This window comes from Entelurus aequoreus, linkage group LG12 (genome assembly GCF_033978785.1).
Source record: "Entelurus aequoreus isolate RoL-2023_Sb linkage group LG12, RoL_Eaeq_v1.1, whole genome shotgun sequence".
Classification (NCBI taxonomy): Eukaryota; Metazoa; Chordata; class Actinopteri; order Syngnathiformes; family Syngnathidae; genus Entelurus; species Entelurus aequoreus.
The window spans coordinates 34,364,567-34,390,671 of NC_084742.1; the positions used below are offsets into that span (position 1 = coordinate 34,364,567).

At 42.3% G+C, this 26,105-nt stretch overlaps 2 protein-coding genes across 4 annotated transcripts in view; one reads left to right on the plus strand and one right to left on the minus strand.

The window, feature by feature from the left end:
* The window catches only part of LOC133662081 (peroxisomal acyl-coenzyme A oxidase 3-like), a 41,928-nt gene that overhangs the window by 12,087 nt on the left and 3,736 nt on the right, over window positions 1-26,105 (plus strand). Inside the window, exons 16-24 of one of the 3 annotated variants that reach the window (XR_009828059.1) lie at window positions 7,532-7,706; window positions 7,780-7,847; window positions 9,084-9,170; window positions 10,572-10,698; window positions 12,110-12,317; window positions 13,565-13,683; window positions 17,640-17,805; window positions 20,236-20,569; window positions 20,735-20,897. Coding sequence is in view for 2 of the 3 variants with exons in the window: in XM_062065751.1 (XP_061921735.1) it covers window positions 7,532-7,706; window positions 7,780-7,847; window positions 9,084-9,170; window positions 10,572-10,691 (450 nt within the window). In the remaining variant the exon portion in view is untranslated. Of the gene's footprint in view, window positions 1-7,531; window positions 7,707-7,779; window positions 7,848-9,083; window positions 9,171-10,571; window positions 10,956-12,109; window positions 12,318-13,564; window positions 13,684-17,639; window positions 17,806-20,235; window positions 20,570-20,734; window positions 20,898-26,105 lie in introns of those variants that run through there. The other 2 variants (XM_062065751.1, XM_062065752.1) reach the window with 2 other exon arrangements.
* On the minus strand, window positions 12,447-20,763 carry LOC133662082 (serine protease HTRA3-like). The gene is made up of 10 exons (XM_062065753.1): window positions 20,191-20,763; window positions 17,864-17,963; window positions 17,668-17,800; window positions 17,509-17,598; window positions 14,428-14,622; window positions 14,325-14,357; window positions 13,546-13,660; window positions 13,424-13,481; window positions 13,265-13,360; window positions 12,447-13,196 (listed from the first exon to the last, which is right to left on the minus strand). Exons 1-10 carry the CDS (start codon window positions 20,603-20,605, stop codon window positions 13,028-13,030), a joined length of 1,404 nt encoding a protein of 467 aa, XP_061921737.1. The 5' UTR covers window positions 20,606-20,763; the 3' UTR covers window positions 12,447-13,027.

Below are 26,105 nucleotides of genomic sequence, written 5' to 3' on the forward strand. Positions count from 1 at the left end.
CAGTATGTGTATGTGTGCTTGTACAGTGAATGTATATGTACAGTATGTGTATATGTGTGTACAGCGAATGTATATGTACAGTATGTGTATACAGTATGTGTGTTTGAATAGTGAATGTATATGTACAGTATGTGTAAATGTGTGTTTGTACAGTGAATGTATATGTACAGTGAATGTATGTGTAGTATGTGTATGTGTGTGTTTGTACAGTGAATGTATATGTACAGTATGTGTATATGTATGTTTTTACAGTGAATGTATATGTACAGTATGTGTATACAGTATGTTTGTATAATGAATGTGCGTGTGGATGTACGAACTTTGAGTGTGTAAATATGTACTGTATTTATTTGTATATGTATGTGGGAGCGTAGGTACCTATGTATGTCTGTATGTATGTGTGTGAGTATATGTGAATTTGCATGTACAATACATTTGACTCCCAGTGTGTGCGGGAGCCAGAGTACGGCCCCAGCCTCCCCGAGAACCCATCCCACAAACAGTAGGTGTGGTGCCCAGGGAACCAGGGGCCACCGCCCCCACGCAGCCAAGCCGGACAGCGACAGGAACCCCAGAGCCTGGCCCACCGTGCCGCCCACAAGGGCCAGCAGCAGGCCGCAGACAGACGCACCCGGCAGAGGACAAGGCACGAGAAAAACAGGGGGAAGCCAGACCCCAAGCCAGCGAGAGACCACACCCCACACGGACAGAAAGGCGGGACGCCCCGCCCGAGGGGCCCGGAGACCCCCCGCAACCGGACGGGAAGACCGCCCCCGCCCCACCGGCAACAGGGCCCCCACGAGCCCCCCCCCCACCCCCGGAGAGCGCGGCGAGGCCAGCCCACGGCCACCCCACCCAAGCCGGCCGCCACAGGACCACCCAGCACGGGGCCACGGGAACCACCCACCCCACCCGCAGGGACCCCAACGATGGAGATGGAACAACCAGCAACCGCCCCGCCGAGTCCCCCCCCCCCCGAGGTAGGGGAATTAATAAATAAAATAAATAAATACATAATAATAATAATAATAATATTAATAAAATATATTTTTTTAAAAAAGGGGGGAAAAAATAAATAAATAAATAATTAAATCTATTTATTAAAAAAAAAAAATAAATAAATAAAAAAAGAATTAAAAGAAGATCACAGACATGCTGACACACAAGGTCGCTACCTCAACAACTGGCCGACTCGCAGCACCTCGGAATACCCTGCAGCACCAAGCCACCACAGTAGACGCAGGGACCAGACCCAGCAGGCCCCAACCAAGACGGCCACCCGGAAGGGATGGACGGCGGGACCCAGGAGCTCCAGACACGCAGTCCGGATGCAGTAGCCTGAGGCGCCGACCCCCACCCGACAGGCAGGCCCAGAACGTACCCCCAGAAATATACATACATATATATATACATACACATAAACATACACATGTACACATACACGCACATACACATGCATACACATACACATATATATACATACATACATACATACATACATACATACATACATACATACATACATACATACACACACACACACACATACACATACATATACACAGTTTGTCAGCCCCGACAACCACCACGCGCGCGCGCTGCCACCAGTCATAACATCAGCCACCCCCCTGCACCAGACCCAGCAGCCACGGGCGCCCACACCACAAACAAACGGCAGCAGAAACAGCAGCCACAACACCCACAGACAGCCAGCACCACCCAATCAAATCAAAGCGATCAAAAAATAAACCACGACCGGCAACCACACGCCAACAGGATCACAGATACCAGCCAGCGCCAGCCCGCCAGCAAGCCCAAACGCCAACACGCAAACAAGAGACACCAACACCCCCCCCCCCCCCCCCCCCCCCCCCGCCAAAAGACCCCACCACCCCAACCCAAACCCGCACAAACACACCACCGCCCAAACAACTGAGACACAGTATCCAGACCAGACACGGGCGCCGCGCCGCCACCACATCAAGTCGCCAACAGAGACCCCACAGCGCAAGGTCGGGCCACACGGGCACGGACCCCACCCAACAGGAAGCGAGACCCGCGCGACGCCACACACAAATAAAAAATAAAATAAAAATAAATAAATATGTATATATACATATATACATACACATACATACACATACACATACACATACACATATATACATACACACATACACACATATATATATATATATATATATATACATACACATATATACACATAAAAAATACAAAAATAAATAATAATAATAAATTAATAAAAGCCTGGCAGGCCACCAGAACGCAGTCCCCGGAATCCGCGCCGGCCGACGAGGCAATGAGGGGTGCGCCGAACACCCCCACATGCATGTGTACAAGGCCCCCAGAGTGTCTACTGTGTAGTTAAAATTAGGAGGTCAGCCATTACAGCCGACCTCCAGTCCCTATTGATGCGTGTACTGTAGCGTGAGTGAGATATGTATGCTTGTGGGAACTAATAATGCAATTAAAATTGGGGGACATCAAGGTCTTGGTGGGTCCCAACCAAGCCGAGCCCTCCAAATCCTAAGTGTCTAATATGCAGCTAAGATTGAGGGATGGCCGAGCAGGGGACAAGACAGGGGGACCGGAGCCCCATAGGAGGCATCCTCAACCCCCCGCCATGCCTCCCCGCAGGACAATCCCCCAAAGTCCTATATTTGTGTGACTGTGTGTGCTATAAGTAGGAGGAGTAGAGGGCCCGGACATCCCCCCCAGTCCATGCGGCCGACAACCAGGAACTACGGCCAGGAAGCCGCCCCCCCACGGCCCGTGACCCACACCAGACCACTTTAGCGTGACGTCACGCGAGCCCACCCCCCGCCAAACAAAGCCAGCCCCCGCCCGCCCCAACCCAACCCCGCAGAGCCCATACCAGCAACCAAACGCAGAAAAACCGCACAGCCCCATGCCCAATGCAAACACCGCATCCACACAGCAACGCACCCATACGAGTTCCGGCCAGGGGATGGTGCCCCCCAACTGGGGAAGAAGTCAATGCACCCCGTCCGCACGCCATCCCCCAAACCAGCCGTCAAGCCAACGCCAGCCAGCCCCCACAACCCCACAAGCGCACAGATACCAGCCACAGTCCCCCAACCACTCCAACCCAACACAGCGACGCCAACCGCCGGCAGTACCACAGCAACCATCACCACCACCGCCCGTCCGCAGTACAAACACCCGCGGCCGCCGAAACCTGAAACAAAAAAAAGCGACCTACCCCGTAAACCACAACAACGCACACCCCCAGCTACCACAGAGGCCGCCAACCCACCTACCCCAACTCATCCACATACAGGCCAATCGATCCACCGGACATCCACACCCATACACACACCTACACATACATACACACATACATACACACATACACATATACATACATATATGTATATACACATACATACACATGCACACATGCATACATATACACATACACACACACACACATATATACACCTACATACATATACATATGCACACATATACACACACATACATACACCAAAAAAAAACAAAAACAAAAACAAAAAATATAAAAAATAAAAATAAAAATAATAAATAAAATAAAATAAACCCTTTAAATAAAATAAAATAAAAATAAACATGAGGCCTGGTTGCCAACAGTGTCCAGCGCCACCAAACCCCGCAGCCATACCCGCACGTCCAGGCCCCCCCGCCCACCACCCACCAGGCACCCCATCCGGCAAAAAGCCATAAGGGCCCAGCCCCGCACCCACAGCCGGCATGCCATGGCATCTCTGCAGGCCTGGTACCGCGATCGGCAATGCACACCGGGGCAGCGACACACACACATGTACCTACATACATACACACAGATTCCACCATACATACATACAAACGTACACACACACACACACACACACACACACACACACACACACACACACACACACACACACACGCACCTATATATACATGTATATAATTTAACAGAATAAATAAAATTTATTAAATAGATAATTAAAAAATATATATATATAAGTATATATATAAATAAAATTAATAAATAAATAAGGGCGGAGTAAAACACAGGAGGGAGACCCCCGCAGGGCAGTCGGGCAGCACCGCCGGGGCCCCAACAAGGGAGGAAAGCAGCCCCCCCAACCCGGCACCAGGTGGGCACGCACAGCCGCAGCGTAGGGCGACCCCGGGCAGACCCCGCCCCGCGCCCCAGGGGAAGGAGGAAGCCCACGGACACCCGAAGCCAGAGGGGCACGAGCCGACCCCCGCCCGACAGCGGCAAGGCCCCGGCCCCACGGGCGCAACCCCCCGCCCAACCACCCACGAGAGGGGCAGCCCCCCACCCAACCCAAGGCGGCCATCCCCAACAGCTCCACCCGCACCCCAACCCCCGCCCAGGCACCCCCATCCACCCCCAGCCCCCAGACCACCCACGGATCGGCCCGCCAGGCCGGCACCAGGGAACACACCCCAGGCCCACCCGACCCCGCGGCACACGGCCCCCCCGGCACCCACGACCCCCCACCCACGGAGCAAGACCCCCGGGACAGAGCCCCAGCCCCGGCCCCCATGGGAATCAGGTCAGGAAATCAATTAGCGGTGCCCAAAGAGATCTGAATTCTGTCAGTTGTTGTTTTGATTCAGCAGACATTCTTTCCATAACTACATAATCTAATAAAATGTTTTTGTAAAGGTTTATACATAAATTATTTTTTGATTTCCAATTCATGAGAATAGTTTTCTTGGCGATGCCTATTGCATTTATAAGGAGGTATGTTTTGTTTATATCAAAGTCAGTTGCGGAGAGATCACCCAACAGGCAGAGTGCGGGGGAGATGGGAATAGGAATCTCTAACGCTAATGATAGGTTCTCGCACACTCCAAGCCAAAAGTTACTCACGGGAGCACAGGACCACATTGAGTGTAAGTAGTTATCTACCTTATTATCTGAGCAGTGTACACAAATGTTAGAGTCGGCTAAACCCATTTTATACATTCTTAGACCGGTGTAATGTATTCTGTAAAGTATTTTGAGCTGAATCAGTCGTAAATTTGGATTCTTAATCAAACGAGAAGTATTGAGGCATATTTGTTTCCAGAATTCTGGGTCAAGGCTTGTGGATACGTCTGAGTGCCATTTGGAAGTTGGGATACTTATTGTGTTATCTATTTTTGATAAGAGAGCATATAATTTGGATAAAGCTTTGGGGGCAGATGTTTTGAAGAATTTAACGGTCGTAGGATTACTTTCCCATGTTGTTTTGTTGAATCTTGCGCTAATTACAGATTTGATTTGTATATATTCTAGGAATTTATTAGGATTGATTGCATATTGTGTTATTAAACTTTTGAAAGAGATAAAACTGTTTGCATTGATGATATCCCCAAGACATCTGACTCCTTTATCATACCATGTTGGAAAGTTCAATGGCCTCTTGTTTAAAAGAAAATCAGGATTATTCCAAATAGGCGTAAATTGACAGGGAGTGAGCGGGGATCCAGTTATTTTCAAAAACTCCCACCAAGCTGTTAAGGTAGTGCGTATATTAATACTTTTGAAGCAGTTGTGTTTTCGGAGAATTTGGCTAATAAAGGGCAAGTTAGAAATTGGGATCTCCTGGCTAAGTGATTGTTCAATCTCTAACCATAAACTATCTAATAAAGTGGGATTGGTCCATTTTAGTATATATTGTAGTTTATTTGCAAGGAAGTAATATGAAAAGTTTGGGAGTTCTAGACCCCCGTATTCTTTTGGTTTTTGTAAAGTTTTAAGGCTGATTCGTGCTGGTTTACTCTTCCAAAGAAACTGATTGATGTGTGAGTCTAGTGATTTAAACCAGATTTGAGAAGGTTTGGTTGGAATCATTGAAAAGAGATAATTAACCCTAGGCAAGACCATCATTTTCACGGTAGAAACCCTTCCCATAAGTGAGATTGGCAGTGCTTTCCAACGCGCCAGATCATCCTCAATCAATTTTAAGATTGGGGAGTAATTCAAGCGATTCAGATCTGACAATGTGGAGGAAATATTGATTCCCAGGTATTTAATGTTCCCTTTATGCAGTGGAATCGATGAGGTGCTCTGGAAGTCAAAATTTATTGGTAACACAGTAGATTTGGACCAGTTGATTGAGTAATCTGAAATAGAACTGAATTTATTGATAAGTGAGATTGTATCTTGAAGAGAAGAATGTGGATTTTGTAAGAAAAGTAATACATCATCAGCATAAAGGCTTATTTTATGATGAACGGTTGCGGTATGGATGCCTTTAATATTTGCATGCTGTCGAATTGCGGTTGCAAGAGGTTCAATAAATATAGCAAACAGTGACGGAGAAAGTGGACACCCTTGCCTTGTGCCCCTCATAAGATTAAACCTTGGGGAGATTTGGCTATTCGTTCTAACCGAGGCTGTAGGGAAACTATATAGGACCTTGATCCATTCTATAAATGAGTCTCCAAATCCAAATTTCTGTAGAGTAGCTAAAAGAAAATTCCAATTCACTCTATCAAATGCTTTTTCAGCATCTAATGAAACAACAGCTGTTTTTAAATTATGAATAACAGAATAGTCTATCACATTGAGTAGACGGCGAACATTGTTGGACGATTGTCTCTCTTTGATGAAACCTGTTTGATCAGGATGTACTATATATGGAGTGACTTTTTCTAATCTTTGAGCTAATACTTTGCAGATAATTTTAAGATCAGCATTAATCAGGGAGATTGGCCGGTAACTGGATGGAAGTGTTGGGTCTTTTTCAGGTTTTAGCAAGAGACTGATTGTGGCAGAGTTCATATTTGGAGGAAGGAATGAGTTTTCTTTAATCTCTAAAGCCATTTTTGTAAATATCGGAGCTAGCAGTGACCAGAATGTTTTGTAGAACTCCACAGGGAACCCATCAGGCCCTGGTGCTTTATTGTTTGGCATCTTGTGTTTTTTTTTTTTAAGTGCCCAAGGTCCAGAGTGAAGACCAGAGGTGACCGAGGTGTTGCTGCTACATTTCTCTAGACTTTAAAACTACCCAGCTTCTTCATGCCATAAGAGTCTTAATGCAGTGTTTCTCAAATTGTGGGTTGGGAACCCCTTGGAGGTTGCGGTGAAGTGTCAGGGGAGTCACGATTAGCAGGGGAGATTTTCATTATTTGTGCCTACACTCTAGTATTCATGTAAGAACGATAGACATGCCTGCAACTAGGTGGCAGCAGTGTGCAATCTAATCAATGGTCTCCCTATTTAAATGTGGTCATTTTATTCCATTTACTTCGATAAGGTGATTTATATGAGTAATGTATTGTACAGATAAATTAATATGTTATAAATAGTATAATATTAATAGCCAGGACGTAATTGTATACTCCACAATGGACATGTAACCGGTCTGTGGGGGTCTAAATGGTTGTTTGTATGTCAAATACTGTACTTATTTCCCTCAATCACATAAATGTATAACCTATATGTTTGTCTTTTTACATGTGCTCTCTCATACTTATTTTACTCACTGCTTGTGTGTGCACACAGGTGTACTACAGCCGCTCCCTGGCCTTGGCCTTCATTGAACACTGCTGCCTTCAGCGCTTCCACGAGCTGATTATGGATGAGAATACGCCCAGCGGCCTCACAGGAGTTCTTACTAAGCTGTGTGCTCTTTATGGACTGTGGAGCCTCAGCAGCCACATGGCCATACTCTACCAGGGTGGATACTTTTCTATCTATAAATATATGAATAGTATACAGTTTATGCCTGTGACCGTGTTGCTCGTGTGCAGGCAATTTCCTGAGTGGAAGCAAGCCAGCAGAGCTGATCCAGACGGCCATTCTTACTCTGTGCACACAGGTCCTACTCACACACTATTCACGAGTAACCTGAATAACAATAATACTATGGATAATAATGCAAGATACACAAACAATAAGACATATTAGGGCTGGGTTCCTTACGATAGGGCTGGGCGATTAATGAATAAATCATCAAAAGCGACTGCTGTCGGTCATTTAGTTTTTCCCCTTTGTAATTCTCCCTCTACTAATATACTGTCCTTGTTGACCAGTTACACGACAGGTTGGTGTCGGAAAGCCTGAAAGTTGCCAGAAAACCAGAAGAAGTAGACGTATGACACTGTCCCATCTAGTCTGCACCACAGAACCGTCATGGAAGAAAACTTAGCCAACCGTACAACATAAGCAGCTGGTACCCAAAAGGAATTCTGTGTCAGTTGTTTGGACGCACATTAACTACCAAAAGGATGACGTCAACTAAAAATTTTAGTAATTGTTGATTGGGATAATCGTGCATTAACCAAAATCGAGGTAGAAGGTTTGATAAATCTTGATTTTTGCCTCATGGTGAAATACATGCCTCATGATAATGATATTTTGATAGGAAAAATAAAAACTTTCAAAGCTTATATTTTGCACCAAATTCTAACCATTCAAAAAAAGCAATTGTTCAAAAACTGTTTTAGTGCAACATATCTAAACAGATTGTTGTTTAATTGTCTGACTGACACACAACGACACTCTTTGAAAGTCTTTCAGCTAACACATCTTATGTCTCAAGTCTCAATTTATTATTTGAATAGAAAAATCAACATTTCTGTAATCACTAGCGAATGAGATGACTGGCCTTGTGTTTGTTGTGATGTCTGTATAGTGTATTTTAGTGGGACACTTATTCCATACTGAAATCTGTATCCAGGTTTGTCCCATCCACTCTATAAAAGCCAAAGTCCACAGTTTTAAATTAAACCACACTGGTGCATCTTTGAGTTTAACTTCACCGCTCGAGTCAGTCATTGTCTGCGTTTTCTTTTCTTCTTTTTTTTTTTTTTTACTTTACCCGGAAACACATTTTCAGCTACTTGCGCGAAAAACACCTCCTGTACACTTCAAACAGTGACTCTATTCACTCAGGAGGAACATGAAAAGTGGGAACACATTGATTATTGAATCGTAAGGTTAAATATTGCAAACATGTGCCAAATCGATGTATCGTCACACTCCCAATACATACTTAATAGATTTGCATATTTTCTTTACCTGCACTTCTTCTTAAATGTTGCTTCATTTCTAGCTGAAAGATGACGCTGTGTCGCTGGTGGATGTAATGGCCCCCCCTGATTTCATCCTTAACTCCCCCATTGGCAACGCTGATGGACAGGTAAGAATGAGGATTACCAGATCACAATTCACCTAATGTGAGACAGACTACATTTGTGGCGGACACCAATGCATCGAAGTAGTCTAAAATAACTTTATATTTCTGGACTTACAACATCACTGTTTTGCCGTGTGGTTGATTCAGTAGGTCTTAACAGACTGCAAATAAAAATTTCAATATATCTTATTTAAATTAAACTTTCCCAAACTGTCTTACGTAAGAAAACCTAGTAAGCATGGAGCTTATTGTACTGGTGCTTTGGAAAAATTGCATCAGTTTTTAAAAGTGCCTTTTGAGATTACTAGTTTAGTTAGTTAGTAGCATTGTGTTGTGTGATAAAACTGCACATTTTTAGAGGGCTTTTATAGTGGCGAATGTAAGTTACACTTGTGCAACAATCATGTTGTCTCATTAGTATCACGAGACGCCACACCTGTGCAGTGGATGAATTATGTAGTGGTGCGCACTAACACAGATTGTCAACAATATTTGAAAGAAATACGGTATGCTTTTTGTGTACACACAAAATAATTTTTGAGTTTAGCTCATTGAAGATGGCAGTAAAATCCTAAGTTTTTATAATATATAAATAAACTATTCTTGGACTGAGCCAAAATGAATTAAATTATCTTCAAATGCTCAAACCTAACGACTGCATTTATTGATGTGTAAATAATTACTTTCCTGAACTTTTTCTGCAGTACAAAGCTTCTACTGGTTACAACTTCAAGTAGAATCTTGGAGTGCAATGTAATATAAATATATTTTGACATGATGCTAATCTTTCACCCTAAGCCAACTGACTGGCGCACATGATGCTTTTTTGGGATTATTGCTATATGCACATTTTTAATTCAGTCCACAATCAAAGCAGCGTTTCCCCTTTGTTTAGAGGATGTGGCAGCCATTGACCCACATGCAGCGTAGCCAACTGTAATGTGATTAGGCCTCTCCAGCTACATTTTGTGGTGCGCACAAGCATATCGTGTGTTTACCGGTATGTTAGGGGAATTCGGCTGATAAAGCCTACAAAGTCACACTTGTGCTGTATTGCAATCGCTCCTCCAAAGTTACAGTACATTTCACAAACTTTTGTAATTGAAAACACTAGAAACACTTCAAAACAATCTCTCAAAATCAAAACAAAAACATGCTCTTCAATTACTGCGATCACTCATCCACATGCGATACAGAGCGCCCAGAAGAAATTCTGAATGTGCGATCACATAGAAACAGTGTTGTACTAAACATAATGGTAGGAGAAACATTGCCTGATATCGTACATATTTTTTCTAAATAGATGAGCTAGCATCATTGCTCTACAAGTCACATGTTTCTAGACAAACAAAATAACAACTCCATGCCAGATGTGCTGACGTGCTGTACGTTGTTCTGTCCTAGCTCTACAAGAACCTGTGGTCCACTGTGATGCAGGGGAACCAGGTGCTGGAGCGCCCGTCCTGGTGGAAAGAGTTCTGCTCTGACAAGCCCACCATCGGGTCCCTGCGAGCCAAACTGTAACAGCCAGGCGAGCGCAGACGTTTTAGAATGCCTTTAATTGGTTCACCCAGCTATTTTAGAAAGAAAAAAATATTTTATTCTAGCCCTCTCAATTTAAAACATATTAAAAGCTGAGAGCTAATAGAAACTTTAATTCGCATTTAAGTATGGCATGATATTTAATTCAAATGTAAAATAAATAATATAATCTGAACACGAGTTAGCTGCTCGTCAAGTGTTGCCATGTGCAGGTGAATAGTTCACTAATAAAACATTCTACACAACACTGTGTTCTCTGGTAAGTCATTGCTCTTTATATTCCTGTTTAGAGGTAATCAATTATAAGGTTAGAAAAAAACAAGAAGGACAGCACAGGGGTGGACGTGTTCTATTCACATGTTTAACATTTTGGGAGATGTCAGTCACTTTCTTTATGGCCCTCATGAGTCCGGCACCTTCTTGACCTACTTTTACCGTCCCTTTGGGTCAAAGCCAGTTCACTGAGTCTGCAAAGGAAGCGGTTTGTATATGCGAGTGTTCCCTCAGCGCTGCCCTTTTTAAGACTTAAATCCTATCCTAAACATGCAAAGTTCAATGAACGGCTAAACAAATCTGCCTAAATGATTACCTTTTCGCTGTAACCAGTCCTCCTCAGTTATCTTTGAATCAAACCAAATCTTAGTTTGGCCTTAAAAGATGGTGTGTGGGTGCACAGATAAAGATGTGATGTAGGAGAGCGTGGACAGGCCAAATAGTCAATCTAGAACTTATTAATGCCTTTAAGACACCAGTTGAACACATGGTCCTACATTAACAGTAATTACAATATTTGCCAATGAGTCACATCAGGTTCCCAAAAATGTTTTAACAGTTGCTCAATGTACCACATAACTTGACCATGAGCCTTGAACTTGACCATTTGTACTACCACCCATCAGCGCTATTACAGAACACTCCACAGTTAGTTGAATACGCACAAGATTATTCTAACACATTCACTTGGAATAAATATAACAATAATCACATATATGGTGCCAGTGGTCCAGCCAGGACACCTCAGGTTGTATTGGTTCGAATGTAAGACAATATAATGAACAATTGCTAAACGTTATTAGTGACTACATTTTACACCAACAGAAGGCACCCCTCTTGTTCACTACTGCTCATTTACTCTGCAAAGTTCAATGTAAGAGACATCCAAACGAGCCAAAGGCAACACTATATAAGGCTGTTATCATGGTTTTATAGGCCTGCACACGTTTACATTTATAGCCAGCTCAAGTAGTGACTGTTTAAATTGCTCAGCATGCATGTCTGCTTTTCACGGAGTCAGCTTCTGTGTGTTTGCAAACCCAAAGCCTCTAATGAAAGGATACAACAAAAATAGTTAGTTGTCAAATCATGTAAGATGATAATCATGTGCCTCTTCTTTCTTCCAGCTGTTTCTTCAAGCGTTCCTTGTGCGGCCAAATAGGATATCATTTTGTCCTCATCTTGGGTTTCCGGATCTCCACCCAAAAGACCTTGATGCACCCTAAAGAACTTCAGCCCTCTTTAAGAGTTGAAGATGAAGAATTCCAGTGGGTTGCCTTTCCCATCAGGAGGTTCCTGGAAGGATCTGAGCGCCTTACCTCCAACCATCATGAGGTAATCAACTGCCATCTGTCTGTCCAGGAACCTTACTCCCTCCCCCCGTTTACATTCCAACATGGCAACTTAGAATTTTTATGACCAGCAATATGGTCGACCTTCTGTGTGTTACCTGTGACCCACATTCAAACGCGTTTACAAGAATGTTAAAGCAACAATAACCAAAAAACAACAACCTCAACATTCAAAATAATTTTAAAGCTACGTAAACACTTTGCCATGTGACCATGGCTCACTTAAGGTATCCATAATATTGGTGGACCAGCCAAGACACCTCTCATTAGCGTCGAGGCTAGCGTTATTGGTTTAAGTTGTGTGCAATGCTTGGGAAAATAATGTTACGATATTTACGTCCAGTTACGATCGATGGATTACCCTGAGAATACAATGACCTGGATGAATGACAACTTTCATAGATGAATATTTACTTCACTTTTGTGGTTTTTTTCCAACATTTGACCACGTTTGTGGCATTTCTATCAATGTCTGTCTATAGTGCAACTTGCAAGTCACTGACCCTCTTCAGCAAAAATAACCAATTATTCCTTCCTTACACCCAATTTAATGTCCAACATGAGATGTCGCAAACGCATTTTTAGGACAGTGAAAATGATGCAATCATGTATTTTGCACTTTTGGAAGTGCTGAGCTGGCAAGCCTAAATTTTGTCTTCTGTGTTGGTCTCGTCAAGTCCCACTAAGCGCCTTTTATTGCATGATGAGGTCTGGTTCAATGTTGAAGAGCAGGTCATCGTTGTCCCTCCTGACCTCCAGCAGCAGTGCCGTCTCCTCCTGCAGCGCCTCTTGCAGTTTGGCTGTGGTCATTAGCGGCCGGCCGTTCAGCTTGACGATGATGTCACCGTCTTTGATACCGCCTCTGGAAAGACCAAATTGCTGTCATTTGAGCTTTTATTTTGGAAACTGAGAGAAATTCTGGGGACTTACTTCTGCGCCGGTGAATGGGGGACTACCTTGTGGACATAGATTCCGCTGCTAACATCTGGGAAGTCTGGATTCTGCTGTTTTAGTTCTTCAATTAGCCTGCAGAAAATGGAACACATTGAAGAGGATTGAAAACTAATCAGGCAGGGCTTAAGGACTCACGCTGTTGTGATGGTCAGCATCCGGATTCCAATAAAACGCTTCTTTATAGACCTGACGTCTGAAAAAGACACAATTGGTTGCATTTGCGACAAATGTACTTAAATTTTGACTGACAGACCCACCTTTGCTGTGCTTGTCCAGGGAGTCGTTCAAGAAGAGAGTGATCCTGTCTGAAGGAATGGCAAAAGAGATGCCCGCGGCCACCTTGAGGGTGTTGATGCCGATCACCTCGCCATCCTTGAGTGAAGAAGACGGCACAGGTCAGCCTCACATATTTATTGGCTGAGTAGTACTGTGACTGACAGGCGCGAACACGCAGCAACGTCCAAACGTTTCAAACACAGAAATAATCCAAAACCAAAAACATACAAAGACCTAAATAATTCTGCAATCACATAAATGCTGCAGGATAAATGGTCAATGGATTATACTTGTATAGTACTTTTCTGCTTCATAGGTAATCAAAGCGCTTTAACACTATTTCCACATTCACCCATTCACACACACATTCACACACTGATGGCGGGAGCTGCCATGCAAGGCTCTAACCACGACCCATCAGGAGCAAGAGTGAAGTGTCTTGCCCAAGGACACAAATGACGGAAGCTGGGATTGAACCTGGAACCCTCAAGTTGCTGGCATGGCCGCTCTCCCACCTGAGCCACGCCGTCAACATTAAGGATCAAAAGCCAAACTAAATTCCCCAAATGCCAAAATCCCACACAAACCCCAAAACAACAACGTTAGAGAAATGCTGCAAGTACCGGTACTCAGAACAAAACGGAAGTTAGCCAGTTATCCGTTCTTTTGGTTTTATATAATTTCTGTGTTTGGGCATTGCTGCACATTTGCCCCTGTCAGCCACCGTAGAGTAATCACAACAATTAAAACAAAAACTTACCAAATTGACAAGAGGCCCTCCTGAATTTCCATACTGTGAAAGAAGACAGTGCATTAACCCTATTCCCTTTGGATCATCAATGCAAAGCAATTACTAGCCTCACGTTGATAATAGCGTCTGTCTGGATGTAGTCCATGTCCGAGTCCCTGAGGCCCAACTCCTTGCCGTCCCTTTGAGCGGTGCTTACGATGCCTGTAGTGACGGTGTTCTGGAGGGCAAAGGGGCTGCCGATGGCCACTACGAACTCACCTGGTCTCAGGTCTGCACTGTGACCCAGCAGCAGAACTGGCAGCTTTTTCTGGTGGAAAATTGGAAGTGTATGCACAATTAGTCCTGAAGTGTTGAGAGAGGGTCAAACTACTTTGTAGTCAGTCTTTAAACAATACTCCCTTCACAGTTTGCAGGGGACCTTTTTTGCTAATACAGTGCAAATCAAATACATTGTAATTACAAGACATTGTACTTTCCTAATGATTTTGAAACTTAAAGGACTAATAGTGTCCAGATGACCGAGATTTCAATAACAAGTCTAGTGTATTTTTTTATCCTAAAAATTAATCTGGCACTCATTTCCCATAATACCAATTAGTTTGAGTAATGGTTAAATGACGTACAGTACTTGAAACACCCCCAGGCCATCGCACCCTCTTGGCGTGACGTCAACTACAGAACTGGATCCCATTTTCCTGCATACACAGTTTGGATTAACACATTTAAAACTATTATTTTGATCACTTAATTGCACGTTTTTGTCACCATGGTCCAATATTACCTCAAAACTGATATGGTCAACATTATGAGTAAAAACATGAATATCACCACTTCCCTGCCCTTCAATAGACACCATAGCTTGTTTTCTCATGGTCTTTCAGCATTTCCTCAAGCATCTCGAAGAAAACATCAGTAGAAGAGGAAGCAAGATAGAATTCTAGCGGCTTACCGTCTTCTTCTCTCATTTTTGATCACATTTGGCTTGAGTTTTTGAAATGTTTTTTATCTAAACTCCTTCAAAGTCAGAATCATTATAATTCTCCTTACACTACTCTCGCTTAATCTGTGCCATTTTGCGCAAGTCAGTTTGACTGGAGAGGTACATACTTCCTTATATTCCCATAATTCGGAAATGTATGCATGCTGATCCCTTTTTTAGTTGTATTGTATTGGTTAGCGCCTTGCATGGCAGCTCCCGCCATCAGTGTGTGAATGTGTGTTTGAATGGGTGAATGTGGAAATAGTGTCAAAGCGCTTCGAGTACCTTGAAGGTAGAAAAGCGCTATACAAGTATAACCCATTTATCATTTGTATTGCTGCAACCTGCAACAACCGTCTGCCTGCCATATTTGATTCGCTCATATCTGACTCCTTCAAATTCTGTGCGAAAATAACATGACTCAGAATGAAAATGCTACCAAAATACATTCTAAGCAATATGAAATTGTCTCCACTCTTCTATAGGTGACGTGGGCAGGCTGATTTTGTGGCGTTCCAAAATGTGTTGAAACGTTTTAGAAAAACAAGCCTAAAAACACTGCTGCGTCTATTTTGGAGGTCTTTTTTCCTGTAGACATAATTTTTATGTCCAAAATTACCAATGTTGTTAGAGGGGCCCTTTAGGGTTTCTTCATATGTATGGTAATAGTAATGGTTTATTTGCAACATACTGTACCTAACAAATGTTTCACAATTAAACATGTCTGAAAAGGAGTATGTAATCCAAGCCCATCTCTGCATCCCAGCAATTACTAATAGTTTGTTCACTTCCTTTGTTTAACATGTTCCAAGTTAGCAATTTTCTAACAGTAAAAGGAAGTGTAGTAGTCAAGTGAGTAGTAGCCAGAAACATTGTGCAGTAATAAGAAAGTACAGAATATATGCTAAACACTATAATGAAAAATGAAATAGTTTGACTGCGATTGGCTTGCAACAGGTCCTGAGTGTATCCCGCCTCGCTTGCCCAAATTTAGCTGGGATAGGCTCCAGTTAACCAGTGACTCTGAGGACTAACGGTATAGAAAATGGATCGATAATAATGAAGACTATTAGAACAGAGTAAAACTGACAAACATTTTAGGAACAAATTAATATGAAATGGATTATAATATATAATAATATTTAAATATAAATACATTATAGATTAAGATAATGTTTCATTTTTCCTTCTTATACCATGCAAACAAACATGTTTGTACTGTTCCTCAAACTCGATCATGTTAATACATTAAGTTCTTTACTCAATCTCTTACATCATGTATCCATCATATGTTAAATGTTTTTAGTTTCGTGCCTACATACAAATGTTTTAAATGTATTTTTTTATCTTTTTTTTTTTAGATAGTATTTCTGCTTTTGTTGTAAAAAAGTATTTGTACATCGTGAAGCAGGTTGATTTTGGTTTGTGCAGGATTTTAACTTTTAAATGTAAAATAGATAGTATTTCTGCTTTTGTTGTAAAAAAGTATTTGTACATAGTGAAGCAGGTTGATTTTGGTTTTTGTATTCCTTATAACCCGCATTTTGGGTTATCCTAATACTGCTTCTACGCCTAACAATAATATGATAGGGAGTATAAGCATCTCTGAATACCTACAATTGTTACTAATATTAGGATTTATGTGTCCGTACTAATATTATGATTCATGTGTCCGTACAGGAAAAGGAGTGGAGTTTACTCATTCGAAAGACACATAAGGGTGGAGGAATTGGTGTTAAAGGGAGTACGTGTGGATATCAGACAGATATGATGTGTGATAATCAGCCCAAAGTTAAAAAGATATATATTTCTAAGGTGGAGCCTTTTGGTTTGGCTTTGTCACACTAATGATGTGGTGATTCATGCTGGAAATAGCCACACACTCTTTCATATGTCCCAGTAATCCTTCATTGACGCCAAAACAAAGCTAATCCAAAGATTCAAATTGAATCTGTGAGTCACCCCAACTGAGTCGCTACAAGTTGAAGGCAGAGCACAAAGATCTTTGTAATTAAATATCGGGTGGACTGTTTGAACTGCGATGGAAAGTCCCGAGACTCACGCAGGAATGTTTCTGCAGGGGTCCCCACAAGGTCACGGGTGGGTGGTCCTTTTTTGACCCCAGTCTTTGGGTCTTCCCTAATGACTCTTTAGTTCTCCTCCCTGCTGGCTCTGTGCAAAGTGCATGTCTTCATTGGGCCAGATTACACTCACCTGAGGGTTGATCTTAATGGTGGCGATGTCTGACTTTTTGTCGATGTCTCTGATGTTGGCTTCATACATGTCACCATTGTGCATCTGGACCTTCAAGATTTGAAACACATTGTACTGTTTGTGTTTTCTAGCGCTCAAATGTGACTTAGTGTACGGTACCTTGAGGTGCTGCTGACCCGACACTGGTGTCGTGCTAGAGACCACGTGAGCGTTGGTGACGATCAGGCCATGTTCTGACATCACAAAGCCCGATCCGCTTGACAGAGGGACAGTCCGACCAAAGAGAGGATGCCTCGGGTGAGAGCACAAACATAAGCACATGCAAAAAACACACACACACGCACACTGAATATACCTGAGGAAAAGTTCTATGTGAACCACAGCCGGCGCAATCTTCTCAACGACGTCAGCGATGAAGTTGAACTTGTATCGAGGACTGACAGTATGTGTCGGACCTATACTGGCCACAAAATATGTGAACAATCACTGCTTACTGCAAGGCTTTAGAAAGGAAAGCTCATGTCATGATGATAAATGAAACATATTTGTGCTTGACTGCGACAGACATCAGCACAATCCCCACTGGGGTCTTTACAGTCCTTCAACGAGATATATATACACACACACACACACACACACACACACACACACACACACACACACACACACACACACACACACACACACACACACACACACACACACAGATTCACAGTTGATAGTATCTGAGGAAACAGGAAGTCCTTACAGTCTCAAGTTGTGGTTGACTCTCCTTACATTTGCCTTTAATCATAAAACCCTCTATTTTGTCTGGCCGGTGTGGCTCTCTCACACACACACACACACACACACACACACACACACACACACACACACACACACACACACACACACACACACACACACACACACACACACACACACACACACACACACACACAGTGTCACTGGAGCGTTACATCTGTGTCTGGGTTTGGTGAGCTCAAATTTGAAGGCCTGTCGTGCCCATAATGACCCTTACCGCCATCATTACTTTCAGGGTGCATCTTGGCAAGGTCTCATTCTCATAGATTTGACCATGCAGCATATTGTCATAGTAGTGTCAAAAAAATTGTGTAAGTTGACATAATGCCTTCAAAAAGCTAGTTATGCTACTCAAAGTGCAGCAGTGGTAAAATGTCACATGTGGCATCATGTCGCATTAGGTAATAATGTAGCTTAAAGTTGTCAACACATAATAAAGTGATGTTCATCTTAAGGTTCTGTTTTGTAGAGTAAGCTCAGTGTTTCATTTGCAGGCATCTTACAAATTTTAGGATTCAAATGGTGGAAAAAAAAGTACGCTATTTTTCATACTCTAAACTAGGGGTGTTCAAAGTGTGGTCCACACCTAATTTTTTAAATACCCATGGCAGATTCTACAAATACTATTACTAAAACAAAATAAAAAAACAAGTGCAATAAAAGTGCAAACGGCTGTATTGTAATGTGAAAAACTTGACGTGTAGGCTGTTTTTTCCTTTAAAAAAAATATTGTACTTGATTTGAAAGGAAAAAATACCAAAATGGCCCCACATTACACTTTTTTAAATTCAGTTTTACACATTAAGAAATAATTACAGACGGTACTAGTGTTTGGAATTTGCGTTACTAACATTGTTACTTTTTATTCAAATAACAGGTAATTAACGGGTTATAACCCATCTAATATTTTGAACCTTACAACACCATTACTGTAACTTACATTTAAAAGGCATTATTTTAATGCCCGGCTTGTGGTTAAGGAGAGACACAACTGAAGATTTACTTTTGCGTTAACTATTGGCAACTGTATGTAGCAAACATTTAACAGTGGCTGCTGTCTGAAACATGGACACCAGTCACTACACACAGACCGATAACCTAAGTAACACGACAGACACCACATGTCATTCCACAGGCTCCACCTTTTAAAGGCACACACTCAAAGTCACAGGTATTAAGTTATTGCACTCCCATCGCTCAACGGCACATGGCAGATATTTGAAGGTTTTTCAACACAAACATTACTTTTTGAGGAAAATAAGTAATTACTTTTAAGTAATTTTCCCCAACACCGGACAGTACAAAGTACTGAATTTTACTTCTAAACTGTGCAGTTATAACATGTCTTGTCATCTCCCTGCTGGAAAATATTGAGTGAAGTTACTTGTGAGACAACACCTTCTTTCCCCACCTGCAGAGAGTGCCATCAAGCCACTTTTTATTTAGTTATCATACAAATGTGCACAAATAGGCGGTATCTACTGGACTTTATATTTCTTTATGTAACTCCCTGACTGCTTCCACATGTTTTGTATGAAACATCTGCCGTCTGCATTTGAGATGACATCATATGACACATGGTGACCTAGAATTGTGTTTAACACCAAAATAAGTGTTAAGTGTTCCAAATTCACTTTAACAATCTGTTAGTTTATTGGGGCTTTTAGGCTTTAATTATTTGGCTCGAATCAAAGTTCTGTTTTTTTAAAGTGGTTATAAGTCCACACTTACATTTCTGCCACAGTACCGCCACAAGAATGTGGAAACAGCTGTTAAGAGGGGAAAAGCCTTCAAATAAATCAGAAATTACATTTTGTTTCATTTAACAAAAGAGGAGAACAATGTGAAAAGCAAGTCGTCATAATGTATAAATAATACCTGTGCTGGTCTGACAGGCTCCTCTTTGTGCTTGGCTGATTCCAGGGAGTCCCTGCTGCAGCGCCCTCCTGCTGGTAGCCTTCAGCTGGCACGCGTTTCCGTACGTCTTGCCGTCGCTGCCACACACCTCTTGGCTCAGCTTGCACTGGCAGATGCCCTTGAGCAGGAGCTTGCCAGTCGGGTGTTTGCACTCCAGCCCGTCCCCGCAGGGAAGATCGTCTTTGCGGCCGCACGGCTCGCCCTCCACCAGGGCGCACACCAGGCAGCAGTTGCAACGGTCGGGCACGTAGCCGCCGGGGCAGCTGGGACTTGGGCATGTACTCACGTCACACCTCGTGGGACACCTTGACCTGGGCTCTGCGCCTTCAGACTCCTTCAGGTAAAGCAGCACGGCGACACACAACACAATCTGCATTTTCTTTACTGATGATCACAGGCTCAAATGAAAAAAAGGAAATAAGTGTGTTTTTTCGCTGATGGCTCTGGCGATCATCACTGTCACGCAAGTTTTGGTGCAAAATGCATTTTCTTATCGGCCCTGCAGCGACTCTTCCCACTATCCTCAGCGAAGGGAAGATCTTTGTCCTCTCTGTGTTGCTTTTGCCCGTGCAAGCAGCAGAAACATTCCCTCCAATGGCTTGAGAGCTTCACAGCAGAGAGGAGAAAGAGGCGGAGGTCGTCTCTGGAGAAGGCGGAGCAACTTGCATGTGTGTAACATTCCATTTTACAGTCTCACTGGCTGTTTTTCACATATGTGAAGTCTTCCTCTAACACACACGCATTGGAAGTAGGACTTGTTTACAAACAAAAGAGGAAAGGAAAGATTCCTCTCAAAGGACAGGGTTGTACAAAATGTGGCCCCTGAGCCATTTTCAGCCCGCAGCTGGTTTTATATCTACAAATACAATCGACAAAGAAAAAACAAACAAAAAAGGTTTAGAGTAGATGTGTCCAAAGTGAGGGGTGGGGACCATTTTATTGGTCTGCCGCATATTTAAATACAATAGTACAACTAGATGAAGCAATTTCTGCAAAAGTTACGTGTGTTAGCTGCAATTCTGAAGCCTAACTGAAAAGCTGATGGAATGTAAAATGGATGTGGAAATTGTTTGAATGTTAAAGAGCTGGCGCTGGATTGAAATGCCAGTGGAATGTAGTATGATTGTAGAAATGATTTGAATGGGAAATGGTTTGAATATTGAAGATCGGAAGCTGTACTGAAATGTTGTATACTGTAACTGAACCATCTCTTGCCCAAAATGCTAGCATGAAGTGTTAGCATGCAAACAGGGGAACAGTTAGCATACTTCTAAGATGGCACCAATTAACAGTCTATAATTACCAGGTTAAAACATGCATGATTAGCAAAAGTTACCACAAAACATTAGCATAATATAAATGATAAATGGGTTATACTTGTATAGCGCTTTTCTACCTTCAAGGTACTCAAAGCGCTTTCAAATCAAATCAAATCAACTTTATTTATAAAGCACATTTAAAATTTACCACAGGGGTAGCCAAAGTGCTGTACAATGGGCAGGTTAAAAATAATACGAGAACCGAGCAAACACAACACAACACAAACAGAACACGATAAAAAAATAAATAAATAAAATATAAAAACATAAAAACAGGTTCACAGCAGGTGTATTATGGGGTGCCATTGCAGGATGGATATCACTCAGTGTTAAAAGCCATGGAATAAAAGTATGTTTTTAAGAGAGATTTAAAAACAGGAAGAGAGGAGGCTTGTCTAACACTCAGAGGTAGGTCATTCCAGAGCTTGGGAGCAGCAGCAGCGAAAGCTCTGTCACCTCTAAGCTTCAGCCTTGTGTCCGGGACCGTCAGTAGCTGCTGATCGGCTGATCTTAGGGATCGGGTGGGGCAGTAAGGCTGAAGGAGGTCGGAGAGATATGTTGGCGCGAGGTTGTTTAGACATTTAAAAACAAATAAAAGGAGTTTAAAATTGATTCTGTAACGCACAGGGAGCCAGTGAAGGGACGCTAATATAGGGGTGATGTGCTCACGTCTGCGGGTCTGTGTTAGCAGACGAGTAGCAGAGTTCTGCACGAGCTGCAGGCGGGCGAGGGAGGCCTGGCTAATGCCTACTTACAGGGCATTGCAGTAGTCTAAACGAGTCCAGATAAAGGCGTGGATTAATTTCTCGAGATCATGTCCTGATAGAAGCGGTTTCACTTTCGCTATTTGGCGTAATTGATAAAAGCTTTTTTGTACGACGCTGCTGATTTGTTTTTCGAATTTAAAATCTGAGTCGAACTTTACCCCCAGGTTTGTGACACAGTCGCTGAGATATGGGGTCAGAGTGCCGAGGTCAACGTTGGGGGAGGGGGAGCGACTTGGACCGAACAACATAACTTCTGTTTTGTCTTCATTTAGGCTCAGGAAGTTAGCTGAAAGCCAGGCTTTGATGTCGTGCAGGCAGTCAATAAGACGTTGAACCGTGTTATTTTGTGCCATGGGAAAATAAATCTGGCAATCATCGGCATAAAAATGAAATGCAATATCGTACTTCCTAAAAATAGAACCAAGGGGGAGAAGGTAAAGCGCAAATAAGATTGGGGCAAGGATTGAGCCCTGGGGAACCCCATGTGGTAAAGGAGCTGTGGAAGACATAAAACTGTCTATTTTTACACAAAAACTCCTGTCTGTTAAGTACGACCGGAACCAGTTGAGGGCGGCGCCCTTAATGCCCACACAGTTCTCAAGACGAGTGATTAAGGTGGCGTGGTCGACGGTGTCGAGAGCAGCAGACAGATCTAAAAGCACCAGGACAACATATTTACCAGAATCAGTTGACAGAAGGATAGCGTTAAAAACTTTTAGAAGCGCTGACTCTGTGCTGTGGAGGGCTTTAACAGTATTTCCACATTCACCCATTCACACACACATTCACAGACTGATGGCGGGAGCTGCCATGCAAGGCGCTAACCAGCAGCCATCAGGAGCAAGGGTGAAGTGTCTTGCCCAAGGACACAACGGACGTGACTAGGATGGTAGAAGGTGGGGATTGAACCCCATGTTAATGTTAGCATGCTAACATGACAACAGTTACCCATATTTCCATGATGGCGCCAAGTAACAAAATCCATGGTTATTAAGTCAAAACATAAAATTAGCAAAATTGCATAAACAATTAGCATGCTAATGTTAGCGTGTGTCAAGTACGTTTAGCAGCAAAAGATTACATTATATCCTTGTTTCAGTTTACACTTGTTATATTATCTTAAAACACGGGAGCAGAGAAAAATATTCACCACCTCACAGCATGTTTTAACAGCAAGTGAGGACGAAGCTACACAACGTCACTACCGGAGGAAGTTAGGACTTCAAAATAAAATGACAAATGCTCCCAAAACAAACTATTGGCTGGAAATATTACAACATAAAAGTGACAATACATAAAACAATACAATAACAAAACGTTAGGGAATTTTGGTGGAATGCATACAATATACCTTATATACCTGCTACATTAGCATACTAACAGTTAGAATAGACTAAGAACCAAGTTATGACTCTGAGGTGTACGGCTACAAAATTAATGCTAATGTAAGCACGTTGACATGGTAATAGCATGTGTCAAGTGCCAAGTTATATGAATCTGAAGCATATGGCTATATAGTCCTTAACCAATAAGTTAGCATGCTAACAGTTAGCATTTGTTACGTACCAAGGTTATATGCCTAAGTCTGTGAAATTCGCTAAAAAGTGTTAAATTAACTAGAAAATTAGCATGCTAGCAGTTGACTAATTAACAAAGAGCATTATGACTTTGGAACCGTTAGAATCGGTTGAGAAATGTGGGAATTGTTGAACTTGGGGGGAAACAAGTTAAATTTCAGTGGGAATTTCCTGGAAATTTGGGAATATCGGAAAAAAACAAAATTTTTATTCAAATTAAAACACCTACTAAGAATGAGCTTAATAGGTTGTTGTTAGAATTTTTTGAATCGGTTGAGAACTGTGGAAGTAGTAATTTTTAACACAGAATAGGGTTTACAGAAAACCAGGAATTTTTCTGTTTGGAAAAAAAAACCAACTTAGTCTTTATGTCCTGATTATGAGGAAGGTTCTGACGGTTGAATTTGGTAGAACATTTGGGAGAAGTGGTACTTAAAAGTGGGGATTTTTGACTTAGACAAACTTTAATGATCCACAAGGAAAATTGATTTTGTGAAAGCTAGGAATTTTTTAAAGCTGGAATTGTTGGTTTGAATGTCTCATGCCGAGTGGAATGTGTGGATGGTGGAATGGTTTGAGTCTGTTAAGAGATGTTGGAATTATGTTTGAAAAAAGTCCCGGAAAACCTTGAATTCTGGTAAATTTTGAAAAATTAAAGGGACACCTGTGTGTCGTGAATGGGCTGAACATTTTGAAGTTGGAATGGGATGATTCAGGTGCAAAATGTGGAAGTTATAGAAGGATAAAAAACGGTTGGTGAAAAAATATAACTAAATTATAAACTGTTTACAACAACATATGTGCAACAACATGTGAATGCCCCAAGGCAAGAAAACTACTATAGAGCAAAAATTTAAGAAAAAGCTGAATTAGTCGCCCTTCGTTTATCGCGGTTAATTGGGTCGGGACACGACACAGAAATTCAGGAAAGTACAGTATGACTATCGAATATTTTCATAGTATTGTTTATGACCTTTTTAAAAATGTGTTTTAGTGTAATTAGAGCCCTCTAAATATGAAATAACAACCATATCAGAACCAGATTTATTGGCCAAGTATGTTTAACACACAAGGAATTTGACTTGGTAGACTGTGCTCTTTGTTCAATGCAAGAAATAAAGAAAAATGCAACGTTGAGAGAGCACAGTACCTAGCCAGCCATCTGCGGCACCATCTAGGGATAAGAAACCACAGGGAAACATTAAAGACAACATAGGGCATAAAAAGACATTCAAGGAGAACAGAGCTGACGCAACCAGCTGCCACTTTATAGGTGCTATTTCTACATACAGCTATCAATCAATCAATGTTTATTTATATAGCCCTAAATCACAAGTGTCTCAAAGGGCGGCACAAGCCACAACGACATCCTCTGTTCAGATCCCACATCAGGGCAAGGTAAAACTCAACCCAATGGGACAATGAGAAACCTTGGAGAGGACCGCAGAGCCCCCCCCCCCCAGGGTGCCCGGTGCAGTGGACGTCGAGTGGCTCTAGCATAATATTGTGAGAGTCCAGTCCATAGTGGATCTAACATAATAGTGAGAGTCCAGTCCATAGTGGGGCCAGCAGGAGACCATCCCGAGCGGAGACTGGTCAGCAGCGCAGAGATGTCCCCAACCGATGCACAGGCGAGCGGTCCACCCCTGGTCCCAACTTTGGACAGCTATCACTTCATCCGTAGCCACCGAACCAGCTACAAAGTAAAAGACAATGAAAAAACAAAAACATCCTGCGTTGTCATTCCAATTCCTCAAAGATGTGTTATTTATGTCGAAGATGAAGTATGTTTTGAATCAAAAGAGTTCATAACTACCTGGTCCGGACTTGTTGATAGCTGATAGCAGTCTATTAGCCTGTAGTGCTGTGCCCAATGTCCATTGCTACATCCTGCCATCATCAGTTGTCATTGCTTACCAATGTGGAGAGGTGTTATCGATGAGGCAGGAGTTGAAGATGAAGTCCATCAAAAAGTTATTCTGCTAAAATTTGGTAAATTCGAGGTTGTCACGATGAAAATACACTGACGCCAAGATTAGCCGCTTGTTCTTAGCAGTGTTAATTTTTTTCTTTTTCGTTTTAAAAATGTGTTTATTGGATTTTTTACATATACAGTCCAGAAAGGCACATTTTAAACACGTCAGATGTTCTTTTTCCCACCCAAACAAGTAACCCACAAAAAATACAAATTAGGGGGGAAACAAAAACATCCA